We start from the raw sequence: 26,455 nt of genomic DNA, 5'->3' as shown, positions 1-26,455 counted from the left end.
CACTGTCACTTGCCATTAACTAATTCTATGATAGGACAAGTGAGCATGCTGTGGACAGGTGAGGACACGTTACTAGCTACGTGACCACGAGCTAGTAACCCCCCTGGGTCTCAGTTTTCTCGATAATCTGTAAAATGGGGACAAGAATAGTATCCACATCACGGAATCATACTGAAGGCTTAAAAAGAGGGTGCACACTTTGAATGAATGCAAGACGCAGTGTGTGTTTGGGACTCCTCACGCATACCTTGTGCGAGGAGGGTTCCTAGGAACAGCTGTGGATTGACTGACAGCGAGGAACAAAGCTTTGTGGGAAAACTTGCTCCCAGATAACCTAAAACAATCTCTTAAAGACAGCCCCTGATTTTCAATACTAAACTCACACTCAAAAATAGGGAAAAAAAAGAAAATATCAAAATATGCAGGCAATGGAGAAAATATGTACTTTTTTTTTTGGAGACAGAGTCTCTCTCTCTGTCACCCGGGCTAAAGTGCAGTGGTGTCATCATAGCTCACTGCAACCTCAAATTCCTGAGCTCAAGCAATCCTCCTGCCTCAGCCTCCCTAATAGCTGGTGCACGCCACCATATCTGGCTAATTTTTTCTATTTTTAGTAGAGATGGGGGTCTTGCTCTTGCTCAGGCTAGTCTTGAACTCCTGAGCTCAAACAATTCTCCTGCCTCAGCCTCCCAGAGTGTTAGGATTACAGGCATGAGCCACCACGCCCGGCAGAAAATATGTAATTTAAGTGAAGTTCAAATAGGCACTCCAGAGAGGCCAGAGAACAGCAGAGTAGCAATATTGGAAGAGAAAGCTAAGTCTCCAGGAAAACAAAGGTGGGGCAGGGAAGGCCTTTAAGCTGAAAAGGTATACCAAGTGCTAATTGGTATAAAGTGAAGGGGAAAAAATCCCTACCTACTTCATTCAAGCAACCAGAGAGAAAAGACAAATTACCTGCAGAGGAAGAGTGATTGGTCTCAGAGAAGATTTCTACCAGCAATAACTGATGTCACAAGCGAATGAAATAATATCCTCAAACAACTGAGGGGCTACTGCTGTCAACCTAAAATTCTATCCCCAGCAAAACTATCATTTACAAGTTTCAGCATAAAGATATTTGCAGATAGACAAAGACATAGAAAATTCACTACCTCTGGCAGGTGTTGGCAAATTAAAGCCCACTGGCCACAAATGGCCCACGGACCGTGTTTGCAGATGAAGTTTAATGGGACGGGGCTGTGCCCACTCATGGATATATTGTCTATGGCTGTTTTCCAAGCACAAGGGCAGAGTAGTTGTGGCAGACACTGTATAGCCTGGAAAGCCAAAGAAATTTGTTTACTATTTCCAAAAATAGTAAAATATTTAGTAATAGTGAAATAGTATAAGAGTAAAAAAAATTAGTGGTAAAATATTTACTACTTGCAGAAAAATTTTGCTAATCTCTGCTCTATAGGGACTCCACATTTACACATGTATTTATTCATTCCATGTAAATGTGGTAAATATCCATTTGTGTTTTTCAGACCCAATGCACAGTGAGATAAAGAATGTCAAGTTCCTGGCCCCGGAAGACGAAAGCCTTTTTTTGTGGGTTCAGCTAGATGGTGGTTCCACTTTCCTGCGAGGTGGCGTTGGGAAGAATGTCTGGAGAAGCCTAGCCTAGGCGTGTATCTAAAAATAGCAAAATGGCACGGACGAATCAGCTTGCCCATCGATTCTCAGCTGTGCCAGATGACAAGCCTGTGTGAGCCTCGCCCATGTCAGGCATGCCGGATGGTTCAAAGGTCGCAGGGCTGGCTTTGGTTCCTTGTTGTCACCACTGCAGTCATATACTCCTCACTGCTCCCAACTTGCACTCCACATCTTCCCTCTTCCCACCTGTTGCTGAGACCCCGTGGCCGTCCCCAGGCTCTGTGCCCGGCTGCGCTCCTCTCCAAGCCTCTGCTCAGGAACAAAGCCCCCGCCCTCAGCCTCGACGTCCTCGTCCTTCCCGCGTTGCTTGGCTGAATCTTACTCATCTGCTCCACGAAGCCTCCTCCCCACCCCCAGACTGCGCCAATGTCGTCCTCTTGGCACAGCTCCATTTCATCTCATTATATACCTAATTATAACACATCTATTGAGTGCCATCCTTCTGCAGGGCAGTGTGCTAGACACTCACCTGTGTGTCCAGATGGGGTTTTCCCTCTACCTCCACCCCTTTCCGGGGGCTAGTGTTCATGGAAAACCAGGATAGCTACAGGAGACATTTGCTATGCAGTTTAAAGTGGAGGACAAGGCGGAGACCCTTGGTTGTGAACACCCCTTCGTGAGACAAGGAAGCCCGTGAAAAGGGCTGGGGCTCCCACAGGTGGTGCAGCCCCCCCTCCTCCCCCCCCCACACGACACTGAAGGCTGAGTCCATACTGGGAGCCAGATGCGGTCCTGGTGGTTCTTGCCAACCATACACATAAACAGGAATTCACATAAGGCAGCTTCATCGGGAGAGTCAGTCTAAATAGGGAAGGAGGAAGGGGAGGGAGAGGAGGGGAGGGAAGGGGGCAAGTTCCTGTCCACCGATACCTTCCCCTGTCCTTTCTCTCTGCCGTGAATTCCTAACACCCCTGCCTCTTCCACCTGTCACCCCACCCTTGTCACTTACCCAGTATCCCGTCCTGGAGCGCTGCGCGGAGCAAAGAGACACAGGTAGCACAAGCGGTGGTTTCATTCATTCATTCTGGCCTCTGACTGTGACCAATTCCCACACTTCCCTTGCATGAAATACCTCCCAGATCTCAATGACTCTGAGAATTCCCATCAGCAAAGCGAAAAGAAAAGGCATATTCAGTGGCAGAAGGACCCAAGTGGGTTTATAATGGTCTCAGTAACAAGTAACTTGATTTGCCTGGGCTTTGAAACACTTAAAAATTCACATATATTTTGGGGCTTGGAGAACATATGTCTTCCAGGGGGAAGAAAATTAACTATATCCTGACAAGTTCTATAAATCAAACTGCACTACTTTGAGGTACATTCTAAATTCAAAGATGTGCTTCCATGAGAAACTTGTAGTTAAAAAAAAAAAAAAAAAGGATCTGGTGGCAAGTTCAGGGCAAGGTTTGAAGACTTGAACGCTTGACTCCTCAATAAAGCCGCGAGGTGAGCAGAGCCGGTACCACACACGCAGCCCTGCCGGGCGCTGCCTCACATCCTGCAGGATAAATGGGTACCCCGCTTTCTCGGTCCATCGAAGTCAAAACTCTCTAAAATGAGGTTAATTAAAACAAGAGGCTCTTGGTTTTCTCAGATTAGAGAGTGGTCAAACCTCAGAATAACTGCATTTCTCTGTGCTCTTTCGCTAGGTCTCTGTCTGATTCCCTGCCTCTGAGGGTCACCAATTCTTGATTCAACTTCAGGGGGTGCAGGGCGAGGTAGGAAGGGAAGAGAAAGAAAATGAAGATCCCCCGCCCCTTTCTAACACCCTCAAGCCCCAAGGAGGTCTTGTAAGTCTTAAAGTATTAAAATGTGGCAATTGTGGTCGCTTCTGGCTCCTAATTCTCAAGGACTCTGAGCCGCGACTCCAGTGCGCTCTGCCAGGCGTGTGCAGTGGCGTCACCATCCCGCGCTGGCAGGAACCTCCCCATTACCGGGAAGGCGCAGTGGGCCCCCAGGGAGGAACCAGCTCTCTCCCACAATTTCTCTCTTCCCGACTGCCTTGCATGTTTTATCTTCTTGGGGTGGTCCCCAAACACCGATCCTTCCTTAACATTCGGGCCCCCCCATCTCACACCAGAATTCACTTTAGATGGATTCTACTTCCCGAAACATAACTGCCTCCTGTCTTCTCCACAGGTCCACAGAAAGCTGACGTGTAACCCACACCTATAACAACGGCAAGGAAAAAACCCACCAATCAGAGCACACTTTGAGATTTTTATTATGCATTTGACAGTTAGTATTTTCTGAGCATTCGCACAATGAATGAATTTCTCTGAGATACCACCTTGCCGCAGTGCCAAACAGTGCATATGCATTCTAGAAATGTAATTCAAGCGCTAAGAAATATGAGACTGGATTGAGAACACAATTTAAAATCTATCTATCTGTACACACAGTGACTTTCCTTTGAACCAATCCACATAAAGGAGTCGAAGGAGAGACTCGTTGCACAATAAATAATCGCTTCTCTAAACTGTACAAACTCCTGCCAGCAAATCAGTCGCTTATCATTTCCTCATGATACTCACTTTTGCACTTGTAATAATTTACGAAATACTCATAGAGAATTCAGCACTTGGTCAAGGCCAACATTCCATCATACACCACCGTCAACTTCTCCACGCAGTGCCTGGGCATGCACTGCCCTCCCTGCGGCCAGGCGGGAGGTGGGCAGCCTGGCCCCCGCACAGGCGACCCTCCACGGCGGAGTCGCAGCTCCACACTCGGTAAGCGCAGCACGGCAGGAAGAGCACAGCTGAAAGAGATTTTGAACTGTCAGGCGTTACAATTCCCAGTTGTTGCCAATTATATAGATAAATGGGAATTTACATAATTCACAAAGAATTGGTGTTCGTGGCTAATTTTGCAGCCATTCCCCAAAGATCCACATTTATTCATGAAAGCAAATATTCAACCTAATAGCCTTGAGCTGGGGACTGCCTGTACAGCCGGCTTCCTGCAAACGAGGCCTCCGAACGCTACAGTGCACGGGCCTGGTGTCTACCAAGGGCACAAAAGGTCGAGTTTCCAAGAACAAGCTCTGTGTTACATGCATGCCCCGGAGTTCAAAGCCAGCAGATATTAACTTTCTCCTTTTCTTGTCACAAACATCAAAGTTTCTTTTTTCTTTTTCTTCTTCCTTATTTATTTATTTTTTGAGATATATTCTTTTGGTGGGTACAAAGCACAGCTGAAAATTTCTCTGCCTAAATCCTATAAGCTTCAAACTCATAAACTCCTGTACGGCCAGGACTGGTGTCTGTAGCAGGCGCCTGTCCCGGTCGGGATGGGGAAGCCGGCGTGCTCCTGCCACACTGGCATTTTGCTTCTGTTACAAGATGGACACGTGTTTACATTTGCAAAGAGCTAGCTTGGAGTCCACTTATTCTGTAAGGGAAGTCACGTCAAAAGCCAGTAAGTGGCTTTCCTACTTGCCATGCCTCTCCAAAAACAATTTCCTGCGGGTAACCGGAGCCGTGGGCGTCATGCCCCAGGGCACATCTGGGATCATTTTACCCTTTAGGGAAACTGGGGTCATGTGGATTTGGACATTCTTGGAGTAGGGGGGTATTGTTAAGTGGGGACCCTATGGGTGGGTTTTCTGCCCCAGGCAAATTCACTCCTTGTCCTGAAAGAGGTGGAAATTGAACGGCGTATAAGCAATCGCTGAAGCCTCCGGAGAACAGGACGCTGCAGGCCGGTTCTCCGACGGGGCTCCTTCCTGAAAGGCAGCTGGGCGGGCAGGGGAGCGACAGTGACATCCACTGCTGGGCACAAGCTTTGGACGGTGGAGGTCTAAAGCCTACTTGCTTTGTCTGTCCTTGACTTCACCCTATCTCGAGGTAAGGGAGCAAAAGAAAAAACAGGCATGTGAGGAAAGAACAGCCCTACAAAGCGGAGAAAGGGGACTTCTTCCCGCTGCTTCCGGCCCGTTCCCTGACTGGCGCGGTACCCCGCCACCGGTGTTTCCCGGCGATTCCGGAGCCTACCCGCTGACTGGGAGGGTGTGAAAAGGGTGGCACCCCCGCAGCCCGGCCCTGTCTCTGGTCATCACAAGCAAAGGCTGGAGGCAGCTTCCTCTCTGAGAATGTGAATCTGAGAATTACTGACTGGAATCTTACAAGAAAGCAGGGAACTTGGCTTAATAAAAGACGTTTTCTTCCCAAGTACAGCTTCTTATAAGAGCTTCACATGAATCGTAGAGACCTGGAAGAACCACCTTTCCAGACCCCAGTGGGAAACCTGTGCCACCGATTTCATCTTTTGAACATCTGTATGTTTTTCCTGTGCAGGGCCGGCTGTTTCCCAAACACAACTCCTCAGGGCCTTTGCACACACTGTTTCCCCTGCCGGAAGCCCCTTCCCTCACTGCTCCCTATAGATCACCCCTCCTTCCCTTCAGGCGGCCTGGCTGGTGAGACTGCCCCCGGCCCCCCAACAATATACTGCAGCCAACCCACACCTCCCACCCCGCCAGGCTTTCCTGCTCTCCTCTGCACAGCTCACCATATTTTGCGTATTTGTTTGCTGCCTGCTGCCCCCACTATTTAAGCTCTGTAAGGCAGACCCTTCGTCTTGTTCCCTGCCATGTCCCCAGTGTCTAGAACAGTGCCCAGCAGGTAGCAGGTGTTCCACAAATCTTCGCTGAATGAATGCATAAGTGCACGAACAAATGGTGCAATGGATGGATGGGTTTAATCACATCCCGTCCTTGCTGAGAGGAGTTTTGTTTTGGGGTGAGGGAGAGAGAAAGAGGAAAAAGAATAAAGAGGCAAAGTGGGGACCAGCTGGGGTCTGACTCATGCTCTCGGGGGATCTCTCTCCGCCGCCTCGGCCCACCTCCTCCCTCTCCACTTTCATTACGGATGCTGACAGATCCCTCTCCGGACTACTGGGAGCGATCTGCCACCAATTTGGAAAGCCTCCTGTCTGCCGCGCATGGTTTAATCTTCCCTTGATCAGTCCCTGTAGGGACCCAAGCCACCTCCAGGCTGTTATTATGAACATAAATCACCATGCCATTGCAGATGTGCAGGTGAGTCATTAATAACGATTTCTGATTGATAGAATGACAAATAACCCCAGTTTGGCTGCAGGAAGCCTCCAGGTTGTCTCACCCAAAAAAGACAAACGGGTTAAAAAAATAATAAAAGGAGTTGGGGAACTTGGGGGAGCCTGCTGCCGAGCCGTTGCCATTCACCTCTGTCCAGAATCAGCCACCGAAAGAAATGATTCTGGGGGGTGAAGACCCCATGTTGCTATAGAAGCAGAGGCAGAATGTGGGCCTGGGTGGGCCAGCCTGCGGCGCTCTGCGGTCAGCTGGCTTTGTCCAGGCCCAGCCAAGCCCAGGCTGGACATTGCTGCCCCGGGGCTGTGAGGGGGGCGAGGGCCAGCTCCTAGGACGCGGGCAGGCTGGCCAGGGCCAGGGAAGTGGCAATGGCTGTCCACAGCTTCAGCCTGCTCTGGCCCCAGAGATGGTCGACCAAAACGCACTGTCACCTGTGGGTGTAGTGGCCCCAACCAGACAGATGCCACCCCCTCAAGATACCCTAACCCCAGGAGGAACGATGCGTCACATCTTCCCTCCTCCGTCTGGGGCCTCTGGCGACAGCTCTTGCCTTCTCTTCCTCTTCTTTGTCTGGTTTATCTGCTGTCCTCCAATTGCTGTGGGAAGAGAGTTGGTTTTAATGAATCAACCTGCATTGCCATGTGGCTGGTTTTTCAGTGTCAAATTATGACTTCCTCTTCCCCACCAATGAGCACATTAGCGCATTCCCCAGGGACTACGTCTCGAGCAGTTTCCAAAGGCTGAGCGCTCGGTGGGTGGATATCTACCAAAGTACAGCGTCTACTCAGTTACTCATCGGATGTTAAAAAGCCCAGAAGGAGGAAAGAAAAGGCCGTTAACACTGGGTTTTGCAGACAGCAAGTTCTGGGATCCTGGCTGCTGCGCGCCTGCCTGTTCAGACTTCCGTCTGTGCTCCCGTTGCATGCGTCGGGGAGCCAGGCACATCCCACCAAGGCCCGCTCCAAGAACGGTTCTTAAAGAAAGGTTTTAAAACTCTGCCTGGCTGGGTTGATGAGTTTTGGCCCAAAGTTTGGAAAAAGAGCAGTGAGGAGAATTAACAGGAATACCTGTTAAGTGAATGCCAGCTTCAACAGCCCCCCTGGGTCCTATCTGAGGTCTGCTCATTCATTCCATTAGACACGATTTACAAACTTCTCGAAAGCAGCTGAGCACACCACAGGGTCTCAAACTCAGGGCCTCCGGGAGCCACAGAGTAGGATAAATGAGCAACACAGGTGAGTGGACCCCACCCAGTTCCAGCCTGTAGCGGCCGGCGGGGGGAGTGTAGGACAGTGAGACCAGATGGTGCCATGTGCTGTTTTTGAAGAAGCTAAATATATGCATTTGTCAAGGGGTTAATTCTTCAATTTTTAAATTGTTGGCAACTTATGCGTATTTTTGCAAAGTGCTACACAGCCCAGAAGAAACATGTCTGCAGACAGACACAACTGTGGCCATGCTGTGGCCTCTGTCCAAAAGGCAGCGAGCGGGTGGGGCCGCCGCACCACCTGCCCTCCTGGAGTGGACGACCCCGATCTTCTCTGGGCTCAGCGCCTCCTTTTCCTGGCCCAGAGGACCACAGCAGCCAGGACAAGGCTGATCCATCCTGCACCCTCCTTCAAGAAGCCCCTGGTTTGGCCTTGCCCCGGGGTGGGGTGGTTAATGTCCACAAATGAGTAGAACTGGAGGTGTTGTACCTGCTGACATCCAGGGTTTGGGTGCAAAAGTGTACACAGGCCTTGTCATCTCTCTCCACACAAGCACAGCGCAAGGATGTCTGCTTCGATGGCTGCCAGTTCCCCTGAATCGGCCCCACGGACCTTTTGCCCCGGAAGCTTCCTCTGTAGTTGGACAGTCCATAGGGCACGGTCTGTCTGCAAAGCATAGAGTGATGTCAGGGGAGCATGCACAGGGGCCCGGGCCCGGGCACCCACAGGTGGGGCTGGAAAGGTCTCTGGAACTGGTGTCCACCTGCTCCCCATGAAGCTCTGGGTCTTAGGAAGGCTTTGGAGTGAACTCTACACCCTTGCTTCGCCCCCCTCCCCAGGAAGCGGGTTGAGGCTGAAGGCATGGAAGGACACGGAGCGCCTGGGGTCGCTGGTCGACTGGCAGCAGCCGGCTCTCTCGGGAGCCAAGCGGATGCCCGGGCGTGTGTGCAGCCTCACCCCTGCACTGGCCCCACCTGTGCACACGTGTGAGGTTCCCATCTTTCCAAGACCAAACCATGGCTAGGCCTGGCTTCCTCCAGGGGCACGTTTTGCTCCTCAGCTCTGAAAGGGCCACCTGAGCCTCCATCTATCCCCATGAAAGGCCAAGAAATAATTCGAAACAATGGGAGCACCCTGCCCAGGTTTTCCTGCCTGTGGCAAGAACATCTGCGCTGGCCCCCGTGCTGGTCCTGGTCTGTGTCCTCCCCGGACCACCCACCTAACCCGGCAGCCTGAGGCCATCCTTGGCCCCTCTGCCTTGGACTGAGTTTCCTCTGTGTGCACAGCAGGCCTTGCAGTTTGCACTGATGAGAATACGACAAATGCAATTACTGTCATTAGAGAAGCATGCTGGCCTCGCTTGGCCTCTGAAAGATGCTTCTTGGAAGAGACAAACATCAGAAGTGACCCTCTGTGCCCTCTGAGGGCCATCACCACTGCCCTGGCGATATAGCTGAGGGCCAGGCTGGCTCTGGGGAAAGCCTTATTATGAACAAAAAGTGTGAAACTGTTTTCCAATTTCGTTTATGGTTGGCGTTGAGGGAAGAGTGACAGTGCGTTCAGAGCAAGGCACATTAAATCTGGTTCTTACGCCTGAGCACGTCTAAACCATCACTCTCCAGAGAAGGGAGGAGCCTGCCAGGCAGCTCAGTGGGAAAAGGTTAAAAAACAGATGTTTACTTCATTAATTTTACTTAACATGATTCGAGGAACAAATTACTAATAACTAGAAGAAACTTATGTGGCCAAAGCTATTTTTCCAATAAATCTTGGTTTTCCTGTGAGTCCCCAAAGATCAACCACCTTGGTTTCTAAGAACCCCATGGAATATCACCAATCATCCACCTCAAAAGGAGTCTGACATCCTTTCTGTGTGTTTAAAAATAAAATGAAATTGAATTTCTTTTTATTTCAAACACATGCCATGGAGCCTTTTTGAGGTGGCAAGGGCGAATTGGGCGAGACGCCCCATAGTGACCAGACGCTCAGAGCAAGGCTTCCCCTGCTGGGTTGGAGACAGATGGCTGAAGACCCGACCCAAACTTGGTCTTCTCCTCTGTTCTCCTCTCCTGTCCTCCCCAGCCAGGCTCGGCAGACACGGCGCAGCGGTGGGTTCCTCCCGGCAGAAGCGGGCCCAGCCATTGAGCGGCCTATGTCGTAACGTGGGGAAAGAAAGCCGGGTCCAGTCCTGCTCTGAGCTGAGCCTCTGCTGAGCCCCTGTTGTCTCCAGGAAGGGAAGTGGTTGGGGGCGAGGAGAGAGCAAGACAACGCAGACATTGTTGTGAGGCAGGATTTGGCTAAAGGTGTATTTTTCCAGTAATAGGGCCACATTAACTCTCTAAGTGTTGACATTGAATCCAGTTCCCCATTTCTTGGTGAAAATTATATACAAAGTATAACAACGCTGCCATTTTTCCATCAACAGCAAGACCTGCAATTTTGAAATTGCTGTCAGCTGATTATGCATTTGCGCGTGTAGAGCCACTCAACTTGAGCAAAAACACTCTAAAGTGTTTTAAGTAAGGAAGCAAGGCAACTTGGTATTTGTTAAGAGAGGCATGCTTAGCACTCTCCCAGCAGCCAGCCGCAAAGTGCTAGTATGCAAATGAGCCCTGGCAATTTCAAAGAATGTTTATGGAGGTGCACAGCCCTGCCCCTACCCCACAGCACTGAGGATAGAGACCCCCTCACCAAGCCCCAGGCCTTTAATGTGTGCACTCTGCTGCCTGGCTGGGGTTGGTGGGATGACTCAGAGCTCAGGGTCATGCTGCAGATGACCTACCTACCCTAACAATTGTAGAGTCTGCAACAAGAGTTCAAAATGGAGGCCTACCTCCCGTAGGTCTGAAAATTTAAAGGTTTAAATCAATCTGATAATCTCTCTCTCTCTCTCTCTCGCTCTTTTTTTTTTTTTTTTTGAGACAGAGTCTCACTCTGTTGCCCAGGCTAGAGTGAGTGTCGTGGCGTCAGCCTAGCTCACAGCAACCTCCAACTCCTGGGCTTAAGCGATCCTACTGCCTCAGCCTCCTGACTAGCTGGGACTACAGGCATGCGCCACCATGCCCGGCTAATTTTTTCGATATATATTTTTAGTTGGCCAGATAATTTCTTTCTATTTTTAGTAGAGACGGGGCCTCACTCTTGTTCAGGCTGGTCTCGAACTCCTGAGCTCAAACGATCCACCCGCCTCAGCCTCCCAGAGTGCTAGGATTACAGGCATGAGCCACCACGCCCAGCCTGATAATCTCTTAAATAAAAGAGTTCTATCCCCCTACCTGGAAAAATGTGGCTTTGAGACACCTTGGAAGTCCAGGCTTCAATTTAGAATTCTGGGGCTCCTTGGGGTTCCATATTGGAATGTGGTAGCCCAAGAAGGTTCAGTACCTTCTCTTCCATCCTACACCAGCCCATGCCAAGGGGGGCCTCATCCACTCCCATGTAGATGCCCCAGGCTGCACCCCCAAGCTCCTTCCATCCCTGGCCCCATAAGCAACTGCCAGCCTGCAGGCCTAGGGATATATACCTGGAGCTCTACTTTGTCCCTGAGTCAGGACCCTGGAAGACACCTGCACAGGCCTGGAAGTGGGCTTGGGGACATTTGAGTAGGAGACTCCAGGACCCTGAACACCTGCAATGCAGTCTAGAAGATGACGTATATGGCTTTTAGTCCCACAGACTCCTTACAATGGGGTGGGGGATATGGCCAGAGGAGGGGTGTTGGCCTGGCGAGGCGGTGCCTCTTACTTAGCTCTAAGAGCAAACACCAGCTCCTTAAGGGTAGAAGGCAGGGTTTTGCTTCTTTTTCACCTGCCTTGGACCTAGCACAAGGCTGGGCAAATGGACTATTGATTGAGCAATTGGCAGTTAATCATGGGATCATTCTAGTCCAGCAAGCCTGGATTCTTTCTACTCTAAAGAGTTCAATAACCACAAAAATCATTACAAAGAGTCTCCGGCATTTGTTAAGCATCTACTGTATACTTCGTATCAATTTAAGCATGGTGGTGATACTGAAAGGCATATGTGTGTCCATGGCTTCTGGAGCTTATGTGCTATTGGAGTACAAAAACAGATAAAGAAAAAAAAAAGCAGATAAAGGAAAAATGACAAGGCAATATATACAGGTATGTGCAAGGTACACAGAGCACAGAGAGAGATTACCTGGTAATGCTATGATCACACTGTAAAGCACTTACATGATACTTACTCCGCCCTCCCAACAGCTTCTTGTTTGACAAAAGGGTTGTTGGATAAATCAAATGAAACAGTGCATAGAAAATACCTAGCAAAGAGTTAGCGGTAAACGAATGGTAGCTACTGCTGTTAAATATGTGGTCTGGAAAGTCAAGCGAGTTGTGTCAGGCAGGAAAGTCCGTCTACCAGGCCTGCACTTGAGATACATGACTAAGCAATAACAACGGGAAATAAGGAACCAGAGGCTGTAAGACACGCCCATGCATCCTTTGTGACGCCTCCTTTTGGCAAGTCCATAATTCAGCACTGCCCATCTAACAAGCATTGTATCTCAGTTGTGCTGTGCTTTGTCACTGGCTGTTTCCTGAACGGTGTATGGGAAAGATCCAATGGTGGAACCAGGAAAATGAAGCTAAGTTGACTGGAAGCCTTTGGCCAGCAGGCTCCGCCCAGTCTTTTTAGCCTACTATTCTACAATAGGGTTTAGAGAATGCAATTCCTGGTAAAAGTAGGCAGGTCTTCCATCTGTGAATGTTTCAGGTATAACACAGAGCTCCACACACTCTTAGAAAAAACGAAATGCCCTCCAGCACACCTACATATGCAACGTCTGGTGCTGTGGGTGTCTGCATTCAGATGTTGTCCCCCAACTTATATATTCAGAACATTCATTATTTGACTGATGTGGTGATAGCAGAATCTTATTTACCACAGTGTTTCTTATTTTTCACATTCCCCAAATGTCATATATAAATATTATTAAATATTAAACTCCCAAATCTACCATATTCATTCTTTACCTGCAGCATCACATTGAAAGCACTTTATTTCTCTGTACAAGAAGTTTTTAGATAAGGAAATCTGGCTTTTTAAAAAAAATCTGTTTTTAATTTCTGTGTTGCCTTTTCATAAATGAATTAACAATCTCCATTTTTCTGATCAGGAAACTGGCTTCTTACCTAAAGTTTAAAGAAGAGATACAGATATTCACAAAGGCCAGTTGGGAAACAGCAAAAGGAACTTCACTTACCAAATTCAAAAGTTCTCAGGAAAGTTTATCAAGCTGTTATCTCCTATCAAAAACCCAGTTTTCAATTTTGCTCCCTTTGAATAGCATTCAACAAATATTTGCTCGATGCTCTTCAACATACAAGCAATGGACCAGACTGTGGGTGAACGTCGAGAACAAGGCAGACAGGGGACCACATACACCCAGTCTTAATCTAGTACAGAGGTTAGCAAATTGGCATTTTTGTCAGGTTTGTCCAATCAATAAAATTTTTTACCAAATCTGGAAATTTCACATAAACATCCCAACTTCCGGCTTATCTTGAATAACTGGAAGTTGTGCTAACAGCAGCCCCACATTCCAACAAGCAGCCAAACAGTGATATCAGAGACCAGGCATAAGCACTCCACTTTGCCCCAGTCCCCACCACTCCCAATAGTCTTGCACCTCTCCTTCCCTAGCATGTTTGTTACGTGTCTGGCCCTCATGAATATCTGAGTTTATAATTCCTGATCTAGTTAGTGGCTTATGCCATAAAGCAAAGCCAGACAGGTCATATGACACATTAACAAAATTAGCACCTGATACTATTTTTCTCCTTACAAATTCAATTGTTATTTTAATTTAAAAAGCCCAAGTTCTGGCTGAGCATCTTCCCAACGAATAGAACATGTTGACTTCACACTTAGAATACATGTCAAGTTGATGCTCTATTTACTTCCTTGGCTGACAGTTTTCCTTCTGAAATGGGAAAGAATAGGCAATATTGCCTTGGGGCCCAAGGGACGTATTGCACAGAAGGCATGGCTGTGTTGACTCGTCCTGTGATCACACGGAGGAGAAACAACTGTTTCCCGCTGGCAGACAGTCAGGAGGCAGCCCCGAGCCGCCAGGCACCAGCAGTCATTGGATACCACCTCCCACCATTCCCTGGAGGAACAACCTCATGTGCTTCCTAACTACAGCTCAACTTCAGATTTTATTAAATGCCTTCTTTCGAAGGCACCACTCACCAGCTTTCTTAAGCTTAGAAAAGTCTTCCTGGACAAGGAGGAAAATGTCAACCACCTTCATTTGCTATCTTTGCAACCTTCACTAGCCAGAACTTTGCTCTAATGAGTAAGACAGAAGGAAATAACTACAGGAAGTGGTTGAATATTCAAAGGCCTAAGAAAGTGGCCCTTTGCTCTGACAAACCCCTACTGGGGGACAAACCCCCAAGTGTGGGAGCACAGAGGCGAGGGAAACACAGATCAGGAATGCAGCGCCTGCTCTCAAAGGACTTGAGAAGGAATCATCTAGAGCCAGAGGCCAGCAGTGGTTGTTTCTGTCTCCGAGAATCCGGTCTTCCATCTTTCCTTTGGGGAATTATCCTTCTCCCATTGGGAGGTCCCTGTGGGACTGTCAGTCAAAGTGCCTCACCTTCCCCTCCCTGAGGTGACCTAAGCCGGGCCAGTGGGACCCCCTCTTCCGACATGTGCTTTCTCGTTCTAAAGAACATGACACAAACCTTACGCTTCACACATGTCGGAGCAGTGAACGGGCAATTTGCATCTTCACTTCTGCTGCAGAAAATCCTGAGAGCTCAAAGCTGGGCGAAGCCAAGCAGACTGCTCACCCCGCCCTCCCAGGGTGGGAAGTCCATCTCCTGCAGCCTCATTAAGAGCTGGTGACTCCAGAGTAGTTGGAAATATCAAAGCAGTGAGCAATGTGCTGTAGGTTGATTGTTAATGTTTTAAAAAGACACTCTATCCCCCTCCCCAAACCTTTGGGATTATCCAGGATTCGGCTGTTTGAGAATTTAACAGTATCACATACATTTTCACAAGAGAATATTGAGCACTAACCCCTCCCAGTTGGACCTAACAATGAGGGTCATGACTTCCGTGCTGCAGGTGCAGCTTCCTCATGTCTCATTCAAGAGACGGGGTCCGGCCCTCACACGATCCCCTGAACTCGACAAGGGCAGGACTTTGTCCAGCTGGAGTCACGGGTTGGGTCTGCCTGGCTCACCTCTCCGCCAGGGCAGCTCGCACAGCGTCTGCTCAGATGCGTGCTCAGTAATGACCCCGTATCTCAGTAAGAAATTCTGTTACATGAATGGAGGAAGGAAGGGATGAGGTCTAAATTCGCCATCACATCTAAGCCATACCCAATGTCCCAATTGTACGAAATTCTGGGCTGATTCAATGGATTTCTACTTATTTTGTCCTCAGTTAGCCCACCCGTGAGGGCTTTTCCCAGACAGAGCGTGTCTCTAGATTACTTCCGGTAGAAGAACCACGTCTTGGTAGTAACTCCTGCAGGCCACAGCAGCACCGTGGTGGTCAGAGAGGACTGCAGAGGTGTCCCTGGGCCCACAGACCCAGGTTTATGGTCACTCACTCACAGAGAGCCCCGGGGTGGGCGCCGTCCCTCTGGGCCTGAGAAGCGGAAGGGCCGGCTGGGTTTCTCCAAGGTCCACCCAGAGATGCTCAAGTCCCCGCGCCATCCCCTGAGCACCCCCAGACAGTTCAGACACTGGAGAAGGCCCCAAGCCTTTGCTCCAGCAATAAAACCACAACTCAACGTGGGGTCCCCTGCCCCACCCAAGCTCAGAGGCTCCCAGGATCTCACCAACCATATTTAGAAAGCTGTAGGCCAAACTGTTTATGCTCCTCCATGGCCTGTTACCGTATGGCCGAGCTTAAAAATAACCTCAAAGCCACAGAACTTGTCATCTCACCAGCTCAGCGGAACACAGACCTACTCCTGCGCCAGCACAGGCACACACGCTCCAAAGGGCGTTTCAGGGAAGCACCAGGGCTCAAAGGAAAGGAGAACCATGCAAAAGTCCCTCTGTTTTTGTTTGGTGGTGTGGCATTTTCAAGAGTTACAGCTAAAAACAAAAAAAACCTCCCCCAATATGCAAGGAACGAAGCCATCTATGAAATCCCACAGATTAGCTGGTTTCTCCTCCACCTGGTTCAACCCAAATGCATCCGATGAGTTGGGTTAGATTTTCCCTCCCCACCCCCCAGTGACCCTGGCGAGTTCCAGGTCGAATGTAGGCAGGAGGAGCCCCGTGTGTCTGGCACAGCCTCATTATAACTTTATGCAGAGCTGCAGACAGATGGGGCTCAAAATAGTTCCCAGCAGTGGAAACGGGGGCGGGAGGGGAACAGGGAGCAGGTACGTGTGTAAGGACAGGGGTATTTGCAGAGGGATGTAAAAAATGCTGACACTGTCACACAAAAAAATCCACACAAAGCAAGAGGAGACACCCTTGCTAATTTTCAGGAGATGCCACATTAACGATGGAAAAGATCTTTGTGAACGAGACGTACGCTCCTCATCACAGTGGTGGTAGGGAGACTGTCACTTCCCACCTAACCTGATTGCTGTGCCCTTGTGTAATGCCCTTTTGGTAGCTCCCATAGATCAGTCACGTGCCTCAAATGAAGGTGACTTGAGTCCCTGTTAGAAATACAGGCTTTCCCCTCAAACAGGACTCCAGGGCTGGGGTTAGGGTGAGGCTCACTAAGCAAACTCAGGGTCAGATCCTGCGTTTAGTAAAAATAATGATATTTTGTTGATTATGAATTTTTGTACTCATTTTGATTTTCTGAAACCATTGCATTATATTTTACTTATTTTTCCCACTGAGTTTTTGGTGCCTCCTGAAACTTTGTACTCACCCTACTCTAGGCCCTGCAAGAAACCTGTGGAAATCAGATTCCTAAGAAGCCACAAAAGATTCACACACCTCTGTTTCCTCATTTACTTGCTTCCAACTTTCGGCAAAGCTGTTTTACCCTCCCCAGGCTGTGGGGCGGACCCGTCTACCAGTGGGCCGTTTGCGCCGTCTCTGTCTGTCCCTGCACCCTTCTCATGGCCTCGTGCGGGACAAATCTGTTTCTGGTTTGTGAATTACTGGGCCAGGGCACAGCACTCCCTGGCAGCTCCACCCAGAGTTCCTGTTTCTGACGACCTCCCGCCAAGCCTGCCCGAGAAGGCCTTAAAAGAGAGGCGGCCTTGGCCTCCAGGCCTTTGAAAGTCCCCACGTTCCCCAAAAGCTCTTGGCTGTCCTAAGCCCCTGAGCTGCGGCAGATGAGGACAGCCAGAGGCCTTGTCCTGACTCCCTATACTCAGGAGACTTGGTGGGTGCACCGGGATTTAGGGGCACCCAAAACTGGACAAGTGATTCACGCGTATCGCGGCCGTCTTCCAGGGCACTCAGCTGTGCTCTGGACTGATTCGCCTTCTGAGTACAATTGATTCCTATTCCAAAGGGGCGAAAGTGTGCATGTGCGTGTGTCTGTGTGTTTCCCATTTTAAGGAACTCTCTGTTTCCAACTGAAAAATGACGTGGATGAGAGCAGGTCACTTTCTCATGTGAAACAGGGCCACGCCATTTCCCATACACCCAAACGCTGAGTGGTGCTTAGCCAGTGTCACCTTGAGGTGTGAAATGGGCCCCTTCTTCGCTTCTCATGGTTGGGCGTGTTGAGATGCCGTGGTTCCAGCGCAGGACGCCGGACGGAGAGCTGAGAAGTCATTGTTTGCCTCCCAGCTTCCTTTGTTTTAAATTCTCGCAGGAATAAACCACACCAGACATGTCAGAGCCTTTCATCTGCCCTCAGATTTAAAGCCAAGTTCCTAGCGGTAGGCCCTTTCATCCAGCAGAAATCCAAATTCTCCCTTGGGGTCACTCAGGATCACAACCTCTTTGTACCAAGTTTTCTTGCTACAAATCAAGCTGCCTCCTAGCCTCGCGTCCCTCCTCTAAGGCAGGGATGGGGGCAGCGTGGCTGAGCCGTTTCTGTTCCTGGGCAACGCGGCTGAGCCGACTCCGGGGCAGGGAAGGGGCTTTCAGCCCATGCAAACCCAGCAGAAAGGTCCCCGTGGCGGCCGAACTTTCCAACAAACTCAGAAATTTAGCTCCAGGGCCCTCCAATTTTAAAGAAGTATCTTGCTAGCAAATGTTCTAAGAAATATGCTCCTCCAACGCAACACTGGGATCCAAAGTGTGCTAGATTTCCAAGGAGGGGACAGAAATGTTACGTGGGCGGGGAGATCCATATAGCCACGAGCCGTCAGAAGCCTGAGCTCAGGGTCACGTTTACTCTGTCTGATGTCAACTTCTTTCATGTGTCCTCAAAAGCACATCATGAATTATTTTTTGAAAACTGGTGTTCGCAGTATTTCCTGGTGACTCCCAGTCTCTGACACCTACTTCAGGTCCAGGGCAATGCCGGGTGAGATGGGAAATGAGGGTCCTGGGACGCCATGGCGTCCTCAGCTGCAGATTACAGGGTATTATATCTCTTCTGTGTAGGAACAAAAGACAGCAGGCCCCTGGCAAAGATTTCACCGTAGGTGTCTCACAAAGAGGTTCTAAACAGATCATCCAAATTGTCCTGAACCAATACCCCTGAATTACCTACCCTGAGTCACCGCCCGTACCTCCCACTCCACAGAGGAAGCCCCGGCCAGCGCCCTCAGACAGAGCCTCGTCCCACTCCTCCAGCATCCCAGCTGCTGGCGAGGCAAGAAGGAAGCCACGGGAAACCAGAAAGGAAGGGCAGAAAGAGCTACATCTCAGCCCAGCCCAGAACCACCTTTGGCCACAAGTGTCTTTATCAAGCTGCTTAGCAGCAGCAGAGGCAGCCGGCCAAGCCTTTTCCCAGCGTCTGTAAACCCTGTGCTAATTGGATGCTAATGGCCATCCTGGTGTCATCGGGTACTGTGGTGTGCAGAGGGCGCAGGGCTTGCTCCAGGGCACTCCAGGGGTGGAGGCAGACCAGGGTGATGGGATATGACAAGAGGACTGACTCTGGCCGGGGAAAGGTTTCTGCAGGGCTGGAGGCTGCATTTTTATCATTATAGCCATCGGCCATCGTCTTGTCTTCAGGATGTAGAGTGTTGACTAGATTCTAGGCATTGTGCTAACCACTCCCTATGTGCTTTCTCAGTTCATCCTGCTGACACCTTTCCTCACATACTACTGTCCATTCCCCTACTCTACAGATGGGGAGACTGAGGCTCAGAGGTGACATCTCCTAAGTGGTAGGTCCAGGATTGCAGCCTGGGCATTTGAGGCCAGAGACTGAGCTCTTAACCAACACAGGTCAATCTGTTCCTCCGCTAGGTGGGGATTTGGATGAAGGGTCCCTTGGTAAAAGGGAACCTTTTGCGTTTCTCTATAAACGCCATGACACCCTGAACCAAAGGATAAGATGAGTGTGAAGCCAGGTCCGCAAGAAGGGATGGATTCGAGCAGACCTGTCTCCCATCTCTACCCAGAAAGAAGACAGATCAGGGCTCGTGGTGCAGCAGCCAGGAACAGTAAAATCCAGCACCAGGAACAGAGCACGTGGCCTGTGAGTCTCTCTCCCTCTCCCTCAGATGTACACCCCTCCATTCCAGCATCTCTGACATCAGGACCAACCTGGTCTGCTAGCAGCACACACTCAACAAGCTCCTTTTTCCTACTGAGAGACCACCAAGGGCTCGGGAAGGCTAAAGAAGTGTTCTCAGCAAGCCAGTACTGTATCTCCAGAATAAAATTTAGGATGTGTGATGGACCAAGATCTGGGCTTTGCTCATGTGTTAGCTTATTTCTACAAAAATGGTCTTGCAAAGGGGCAAACATATTATTACAATGAACTATATATATGAGAATCATCACTATCGAAAAGAGCAAAACCACTGTGGATCTGTCAGGAATGGGGACCCTGTCTTTCATCCATCACTGGGTCCCAGATCCCCACCAAGAGCTGACCCAGATGGAGCACTCAAAAAAGGTGCTGAGCAAATGCATGCAGAAGTAACTTAGGACAGCGGTGAAGCCCATATTGAGAAAATGTCCACAGGAAGAGGCTTAGAGGGCGGGTCCCAGAACCAAACTGCTGGGCTGGCTGCCCGTTCCCTACTTACAAGCTCTGTAACCTCAGGCAAGTGACTCAGCCTCCCTGGGCTCAGTTTACTCCTGTAAACTAGAGAAGACAATAGCGTCTGGCTCACAGGGTTGTCATGCAGATCACATGAGATGGCGTGTGGTCACTGTGGACATTGGCCATCATCACCATCATCCCCATGGGCACTTTGGTCAGTTTCAGATTATTCATGACACTTTTCCAAAACTGCTGTCCAGAAAGATCCCATCTCTCTGCCTTAAACAGCTGCATCTCCAACAACCAGGTGTGGCTCATGGGTCAGGGCCACTTTTATCAAGATCCCGAAAACCACATAGTGGGCACCCAGCCGGCGCTGCATATGCAGGAAGTTAGGGCTCCAGATCCAACCATTTTATTGGGATGTTCTAAAATTTGGAATTTCTCTTATTGAAAACGTGCTAAAATGCCTTTCTTGAAGAACACAGAAAGCAAAGCCAGAATCTGCGGTGATGTTGCCTTTTTGCAGTAGAATACATTACAATAAATACAAGTTTAAATGTTTTATTAGCCTTTTTTTCTTTTTTTTTTTCTTTTCTTTTTTTTTCTCTTTACTTCTTCGGAGAAGAAAAGAACTCAAAACAAATGTCATTCCTGTGGGACTAAGCGTGGCGTGCCTCGGAGCAGCCTGGGCGGCATGCTGGGCAGCTCAGTAGTAGCTGGTCAGACCACTGGACTCGGGAGGCGCTGGAGGGCAATGTCCTACAGTTGGACTGACATCTGCACCTCTCAGAGAGGCAACAGAGAGGCGCCAGCACCGCCTTCCCCGAGGCCACTCAGAGGCTCATAGCCAGGACACAAGCTCCTGGGTTCTGGAGTCTTCCCCATGGATGGGGATTGTAGATCCCAGATTTCCACCACAGTCACGATTTCAGACATCCTGCCCTGCCCTTTACATACATACGTTCCTACTTGTCAGCACATATGGCTCCGACTTTTGTTTGGAAAACACGGTTACCATCACAGCACCATTACGTATCTCTCATATGTGCTTGGAAAGATTAGCAGATGGCAGGTCCCCTCCATTCTTGGGGTGGGGAGGAGCACAGTGAGGCTCGTTGCTGGTGTCCTGCAGCTCCGTCAGCCATGCGATGGCCTGGCTCACCCTCCAGCCAGGGGCCAGCCTGCCGTAGGATAGGGTTAGAACTGTGTCAACTTGTCTAGGCTATGGTGCCCAGCTGTTTGGTGAAACAGCAGTCTAGACGCTGCTGTGAAAGTATTTTTTAGATGTGATTAATGTTTAAATCAGTAGCAAAGCACATGACCCAATTTAAAGGGCGGGGGGGGGGGGGCTCACACAGTCAGTTAAAGGCCTTAACACAAGAGACTGAGGTCCCTGACTAGAAAATAATGCTGCCACCAGGTCCTTAGATTCATGGTGACGGACTCACCTCCTGCTGGGATTTCCGGTCCACCGACCTGCGATTTTGGACTGCCAGCCCCACAGTGGTGTCAGCTAATTCCTCAACATCTCTCTCTCTCTCTCCATCTATATATCTCTGAGGGACACTGCCCATAACCTCTGTGACACCCTCTAAAAGCCCACAGCCCCAAAGAGGAACACAGTGTATCCCTTGGCAACTGCACTTCCTGTACGTACACACCTGCACACACACACGTCCTGCTGGTCGGTCTCGCTACAGAACCCTGACACAGTCTCCGACTACCTGGCAGGACGCTCCAGTTTGTAAGTATACTCCTAGAGAACAGCCCCAAAGAGTACAAGCATATGGACCTCTTGTTCACCGCCTCTCCCCGTGTTATCTTACTCTTGGCAAATTTTCCATGACAATATGATGGGACGTGTTTTTCTCTGATTTGGGTTTTGGTGGGTCTTTTGGCAGTGGTGGGGTTGTTTGGGGGCTGTAGGGGCTTGGGGTTCCTAACATGGCCAAGGAAGATCTTATGAAAATCACACCGTGCCATCAATTATCTGTGATCTCAGCCACCTCGACAGGGACAAGAAGTACAGTCGCCAAGGGGCAAATTTTGTTACTCTTTGGGAACAAAGACTTTTTGGAGGATATGACAGAAATTATGGGCAATGTTCCCCAGAGAAATACACATGTCCACACACACGTGCAGGCCCTCCCAAGAGCACCCCCACACCTGGAGAAGAGATCTCACATGTGGGAGAAGCTCTACAGACTGGAACCCCAGTAACAGCAAAGGTGAGGAGGAAAAACCAGGCGGCAGGACTGACCAAAAGCCAACGCATGCCCACCGAGCCCCTGCTGCACGCCGGGTGCCGACCAGCTAAGCACGTGGGAGAAAGTGGGAGAGCCCACGGCAGAGCTGGAGACTCCCAGAGCCTCCAACCGAAAAGTACGGAAGAAAGTAGCAGTTGACTCTGCATGAGGAGAAGCAGAGTGTAACTCCCGACCTTAGCCCTGAGCATCCTGTCCTTAAACGTAGCAGCCACGCCCGTACTCAGAGACGTGTCCTTCAGAGACAAAGCAGGAGCACTGGTTCTCTCTCCACGCAACCCAGCGGGCAGCAGGCAAAGACACCCAAAGGTGAAAAGCACCCAGAGTTCAAGACTCTTGATGGAGGCGTGAGAATCAAGGCTCCTTCAGGCTCCCAGAGCAGCCAGCCATGGGGACAGCCAGGGGACAAGTCGCACGCTGGAGGAGAAGTCTGGAGAGGGAGGTCAGTACGCTAAGGAAGAGGGGGTGACGGCCCTGAGACAGGGACGCTCAATAGGTAGGGGCCGTGGCGAATGGAAGAGACAGAACTGCTGGAGAAGACCTTGTCACCCACTGCCACTGCCCCTTAGCTCAATTCATAATGTTCCATGAACATGGCCATTTCACCCCAGGCCCACGTTCCTGTCACCAGAGCCCGTTTTCTCAGACTGCAGTCCTGTCCAAGGTATTTTAAAGACAGCAAATACCTACACGTCTACAGAGTTTCAGGAAGGAAGGAAAGGAGGGAGGGAGCCATCCAGGAAATCTTCCTCATAAAAATTATTTTGCTTGTCTAATTTCAAAACACTCAAGCCTGGCTATTGTCATTTTTGTTTCCCAAGGAGCTCACAGAACGCCCGGACACCAGATTTAATCCTTCTTTCTGAATGTTTAAAACGTGCAGGGTGAGGGAAGAGGGGAAGAGGTAAATCAGACTTTAGGGGGAAAGTTATCAAGTTGCCTGTCCTGGAAAAAGTCAAAAGATCCATTTCGGGCTGAACAAGACAACTTGAAATTAGGAGACAGGATTTCAAACAGAAGGCAGGGGGTTTGCTGCGCCTGTTGGACACGGCTCCAGCAAAGCTTCCTCCCCAGCCAGCGCGCAGGGCCTGGTGAGCAGGCCAAGAACTGAAATGGTCTCCAAACCCTCCAGCCACCACCCCCACCCCCGCCTGGGCCCCTCACTCGGTTGCTGTCATCCCGCAAGACGAGACGCACAGCCTGGGAGTCCAGCCAAGACAAGGACTCAGTCCCTGTGACTGCCACTGCCCTCGGTGCCATGAGGCTGATGTGGTCAGATCTCGAGGCCGGAAGGATAAGAATCAGAAAGGACAAGTGTCAGAGTGACAGGGGCTGTAAGAAAAGGTGACACTGATCATTGTCTGAGAAGAGAAGGCGATCACTGATAGCCCAGCACACGTCACTTTTATCTTCCCCACAAAGGGGAAGGAAACAAGGAGAGCCGCATCCCACTGTGGGCTGACGACAGGTGGGCACGGCCCAGGCAAGCACACCAAGCTGTCACGGGAAGCTACAAATCTGTGGGACCCAGGAGAAAATGTAAACGTGGAGACTGTGGTTCAAAAAGTATCAAGAATTTCAAGACAGCGACAGCAAAGCACGTCACCCAGCCAGAGTCCTTCTGAGTTCAGGGCCCTGCGCAGGCTTCCGGGAGGCTGCCAGTGAAGTCACCCCGTCCGCCACCCTGACATAAAGGGGTACCTTTCCAGACCTGCCCCAGATGTGACTAGAGGTCTTGTCATCTGCTTGGAAAGACACCTGACTCCTCAGGTCTACCCTCCTTCACAATTCATTCTTGAGGTAGCCATGGAACAAAGTGGGTAAGTGAGCCCCACCAAAGCTGCCACCCAGAGGGCTCAGAGGCTAATGGGCTTGGGGACAAAACGAGGGACATGAATGGAAACAGCTCCAGACACAGTGGCAAAGTTGCCTTTCCAGGCCAAGGGTCTGTATTCACAAGCCCATGCCTGAGTTCCCAGCTAAGACCCACTAGCAGGGAGCAAGCAGGAGTCCCAAGAGATCCCAAGAACCCCCAGGGAACAGCTCCCAGGCCTCTGGTCCAAGTCTAGATTTCAGAGATCCACAAAGCAAAGCCCAGAAGGTAGTGCCCAAAGCAAGGTCAAGCCCTCCACCCCGTTTGCAGGTCGAAGGCTCTGCAGCAGGTTCCATAAAACGCTGAGCAAGTGAATGGGGGCCATCAAGCCCTCCCGACAGCAGAGCCACACTCTCTCCACATGGCCCCAGGAGAGGGCTAACTTCACCGCAGGGCAGGCCCCCAGGCAAATTCAGGACGGTACTGTGTATGTCCTATGGTGACAAAGTTCTTAAGGACTTGGGGAGGGGCCCTCCGTGGCCGTGGCAATGAGATAGCCTGTGGAAGACTCATGGGCGGCCGCCAAGCACCTACCCTGCCTTGGCATCCACAAAGGCCCGGGGGAGGAAAGGCGCCCGCCCCGGAGGAATTTCCCGGACTGGGCAGGTTCAGTCAGGCTTTGCTAAGCCCATGCTCGCTCTCCCTGGAGAGCAGGCTGCTTTCAAGGAATTTTAAACTGCTGGGAGCCCGGTGGAGTCAGCAAGGGGTATGGGCCCACTTAGCCCCTGCAGCATGAGATGAACTTTAGGGGCTTCCTCTATGTCAGGAAAGAGGCTTCTCAGGTATCTAATCCCCAGGCCAGCTCATTTTGCTCAGAGGGAGGGCTCCCCTTTCTACCAGATCAAACCTGGGATTGAGTTTCTCCTGGGCCAGGTCCTCAGAGGGGGTGGGGTCACATCCCTGACCTACAGAAGGGACCCGAGCTGGCAGGAGACCCCAGCCAGAGCTGAGGGTTGTGCCAGGGCAGGCTCTGGGCTGACCTGGCTGGGCTGGGGTGGGACAAGGTCGTCCCTGGAATGTGAAGAGTGGGCCTGGCCCAGGAACCGTGTTCCCCACCCCCAAGGCTGACTCACTCAGGAGTGTTGATCCAGATGATGTCCAGGTGGCAATAGTAGACACACTCCTTGTCCTTGTAGGTGAAGCACGTGCAGCGCCTGGATCGGTGGTGCTCAGGGCCCTCCTCAGCCTCCTGCTTCCTGGCCTGACTTGGACCCTGCTCCTGCCCAGGGCTTCCAGGGCTTGGACCCTGCACTGCTGTGACAGGAGCCACAGTCCTGTCTCTGGGGCCAGCCCCAGTCTCTTCAAGATCCTCCTCAAATGTGGCTACAGGAGGCACCTGGAGCACGCCGCTCCTGCCAGCGTCCCCAGGCTGGGGGCGCACGAATCCTGCAGGAGGCAGATTGAGAGCTCCTGAGCAGAGTGTGCAGACCCCTCTACACCTGCCACCCCCAAACACCTGAGGAGGGGTCGAGAAGCAAAATTTCTGCAAAGTTTGCAAAGCTATGTGCACAGTTTCTGGAAAGTTTGCAAGTTATGTGCATACTTTGTGAAAAGCTTGCAAGCTATTTTCACTCTGCGAAGTCTGCAAGTGATTTGCACCCGTGGAAAACTTGCACGCATTTTGCACACTTTCTGAAAACTGCAAGCATTTTGCACAGTCTCTGAATAGTTGGAAAACTTTTTGAAAAGTTCCCAACTTCATGAAAAGTTGACCAAGTCGGTCTGGGCATCAGGTCTCCAGCCCGTGTGTGGGCTCTAAGCCCCAGAGGCGGCAGGGTAGTCCCTGCACAGCGCTTCTGCCCCCCACCCCAGCCCGCCCCCAGGCGTCTTCGGGGGTGGAGAGTCCAGGCAAGAGTCTGCTCCCGGCAACCCACACCTTCTCCGCGCCCCCAATCCGCCACCCCTGGGTCCTTTTGTGTGCGCTCCCGCCAGGAGAGGCGCGCCCGCCCGCCTACCTGCGGCGGAGGTCACCGAGAGCCCGAAAAGGAGCCACAGCCCCGGCTCCATGAACCCCGATCAGGCGCGGGAGCTCCGGGCCCGGAGGACGGCCGCTCCTGGCCGCCAAAGGGCACTGGGACCGGACACAGTTGGCCTCGCCCTCCAGTTGTGGGGGTTCGAGGCCGGCCGCTCGCTCGCTCGCTCGCTGCGTCCCCAGCTCCAGTCACAAGTTGGCTGCGGCGGTCACAAACTTTCAGAGCGCGCTGCCCATACCAGCACAGGGCTGGCCGGCTGTGGGCTCGGGCTTTTCTGGCTCCTGCAC

General features: G+C 50.8%; 1 protein-coding gene across 5 annotated transcripts; it reads right to left on the bottom strand.

Moving 5' to 3' along the window:
* Positions 1-5,496: 5,496 nt before the first annotated feature.
* On the bottom strand, positions 5,497-26,202 carry EDN3 (endothelin 3). Of its 5 annotated transcripts, none has more exons than XM_069496231.1 (5): positions 26,151-26,202; positions 25,269-25,581; positions 8,467-8,643; positions 7,320-7,379; positions 5,497-5,533 (listed from the first exon to the last, which is right to left on the bottom strand). In XM_069496231.1, exons 1-5 carry the CDS (start codon positions 26,200-26,202, stop codon positions 5,497-5,499), a joined length of 639 nt encoding a protein of 212 aa, XP_069352332.1. The 5 variants fall into 5 exon arrangements, with proteins under 5 accessions (XP_069352332.1, XP_069352331.1, XP_069352334.1 ...); XM_069496230.1 differs by having other exon boundaries at positions 5,497-5,526; positions 7,278-7,365; XM_069496229.1 differs by having other exon boundaries at positions 5,504-5,533; positions 7,278-7,365.
* Positions 26,203-26,455: the final 253 nt, after the last annotated feature.

The sequence above is a fragment of the Eulemur rufifrons genome, chromosome 20 (assembly GCF_041146395.1).
Source record: "Eulemur rufifrons isolate Redbay chromosome 20, OSU_ERuf_1, whole genome shotgun sequence".
In the NCBI taxonomy this organism is placed as follows: domain Eukaryota; kingdom Metazoa; phylum Chordata; class Mammalia; order Primates; family Lemuridae; genus Eulemur; species Eulemur rufifrons.
The sequence above is the reverse complement of the archived record's forward strand: the minus strand, read 5'-3'. Positions and strand labels throughout refer to the sequence as shown.

Coding starts and splice junctions, on each gene's coding strand:
- EDN3 (XM_069496230.1), bottom strand. CDS start 26,202: ATGGAGCCGGGGCTGTGGCTCCTTTTCGGGCTCTCGGTGACCTCCGCC. Junction 8,644..25,268: donor ATCTGGATCAACACTCCTGA/GTGAGTCAGCCT, acceptor TATGCTTTGCAG/ACAGACCGTGCCCTATGGAC. Junction 5,527..7,277: donor CCAGACGGAGGAGGGAAGAT/GTGACGCATCGT, acceptor GATAGGGTGAAG/TCAAGGACAGACAAAGCAAG.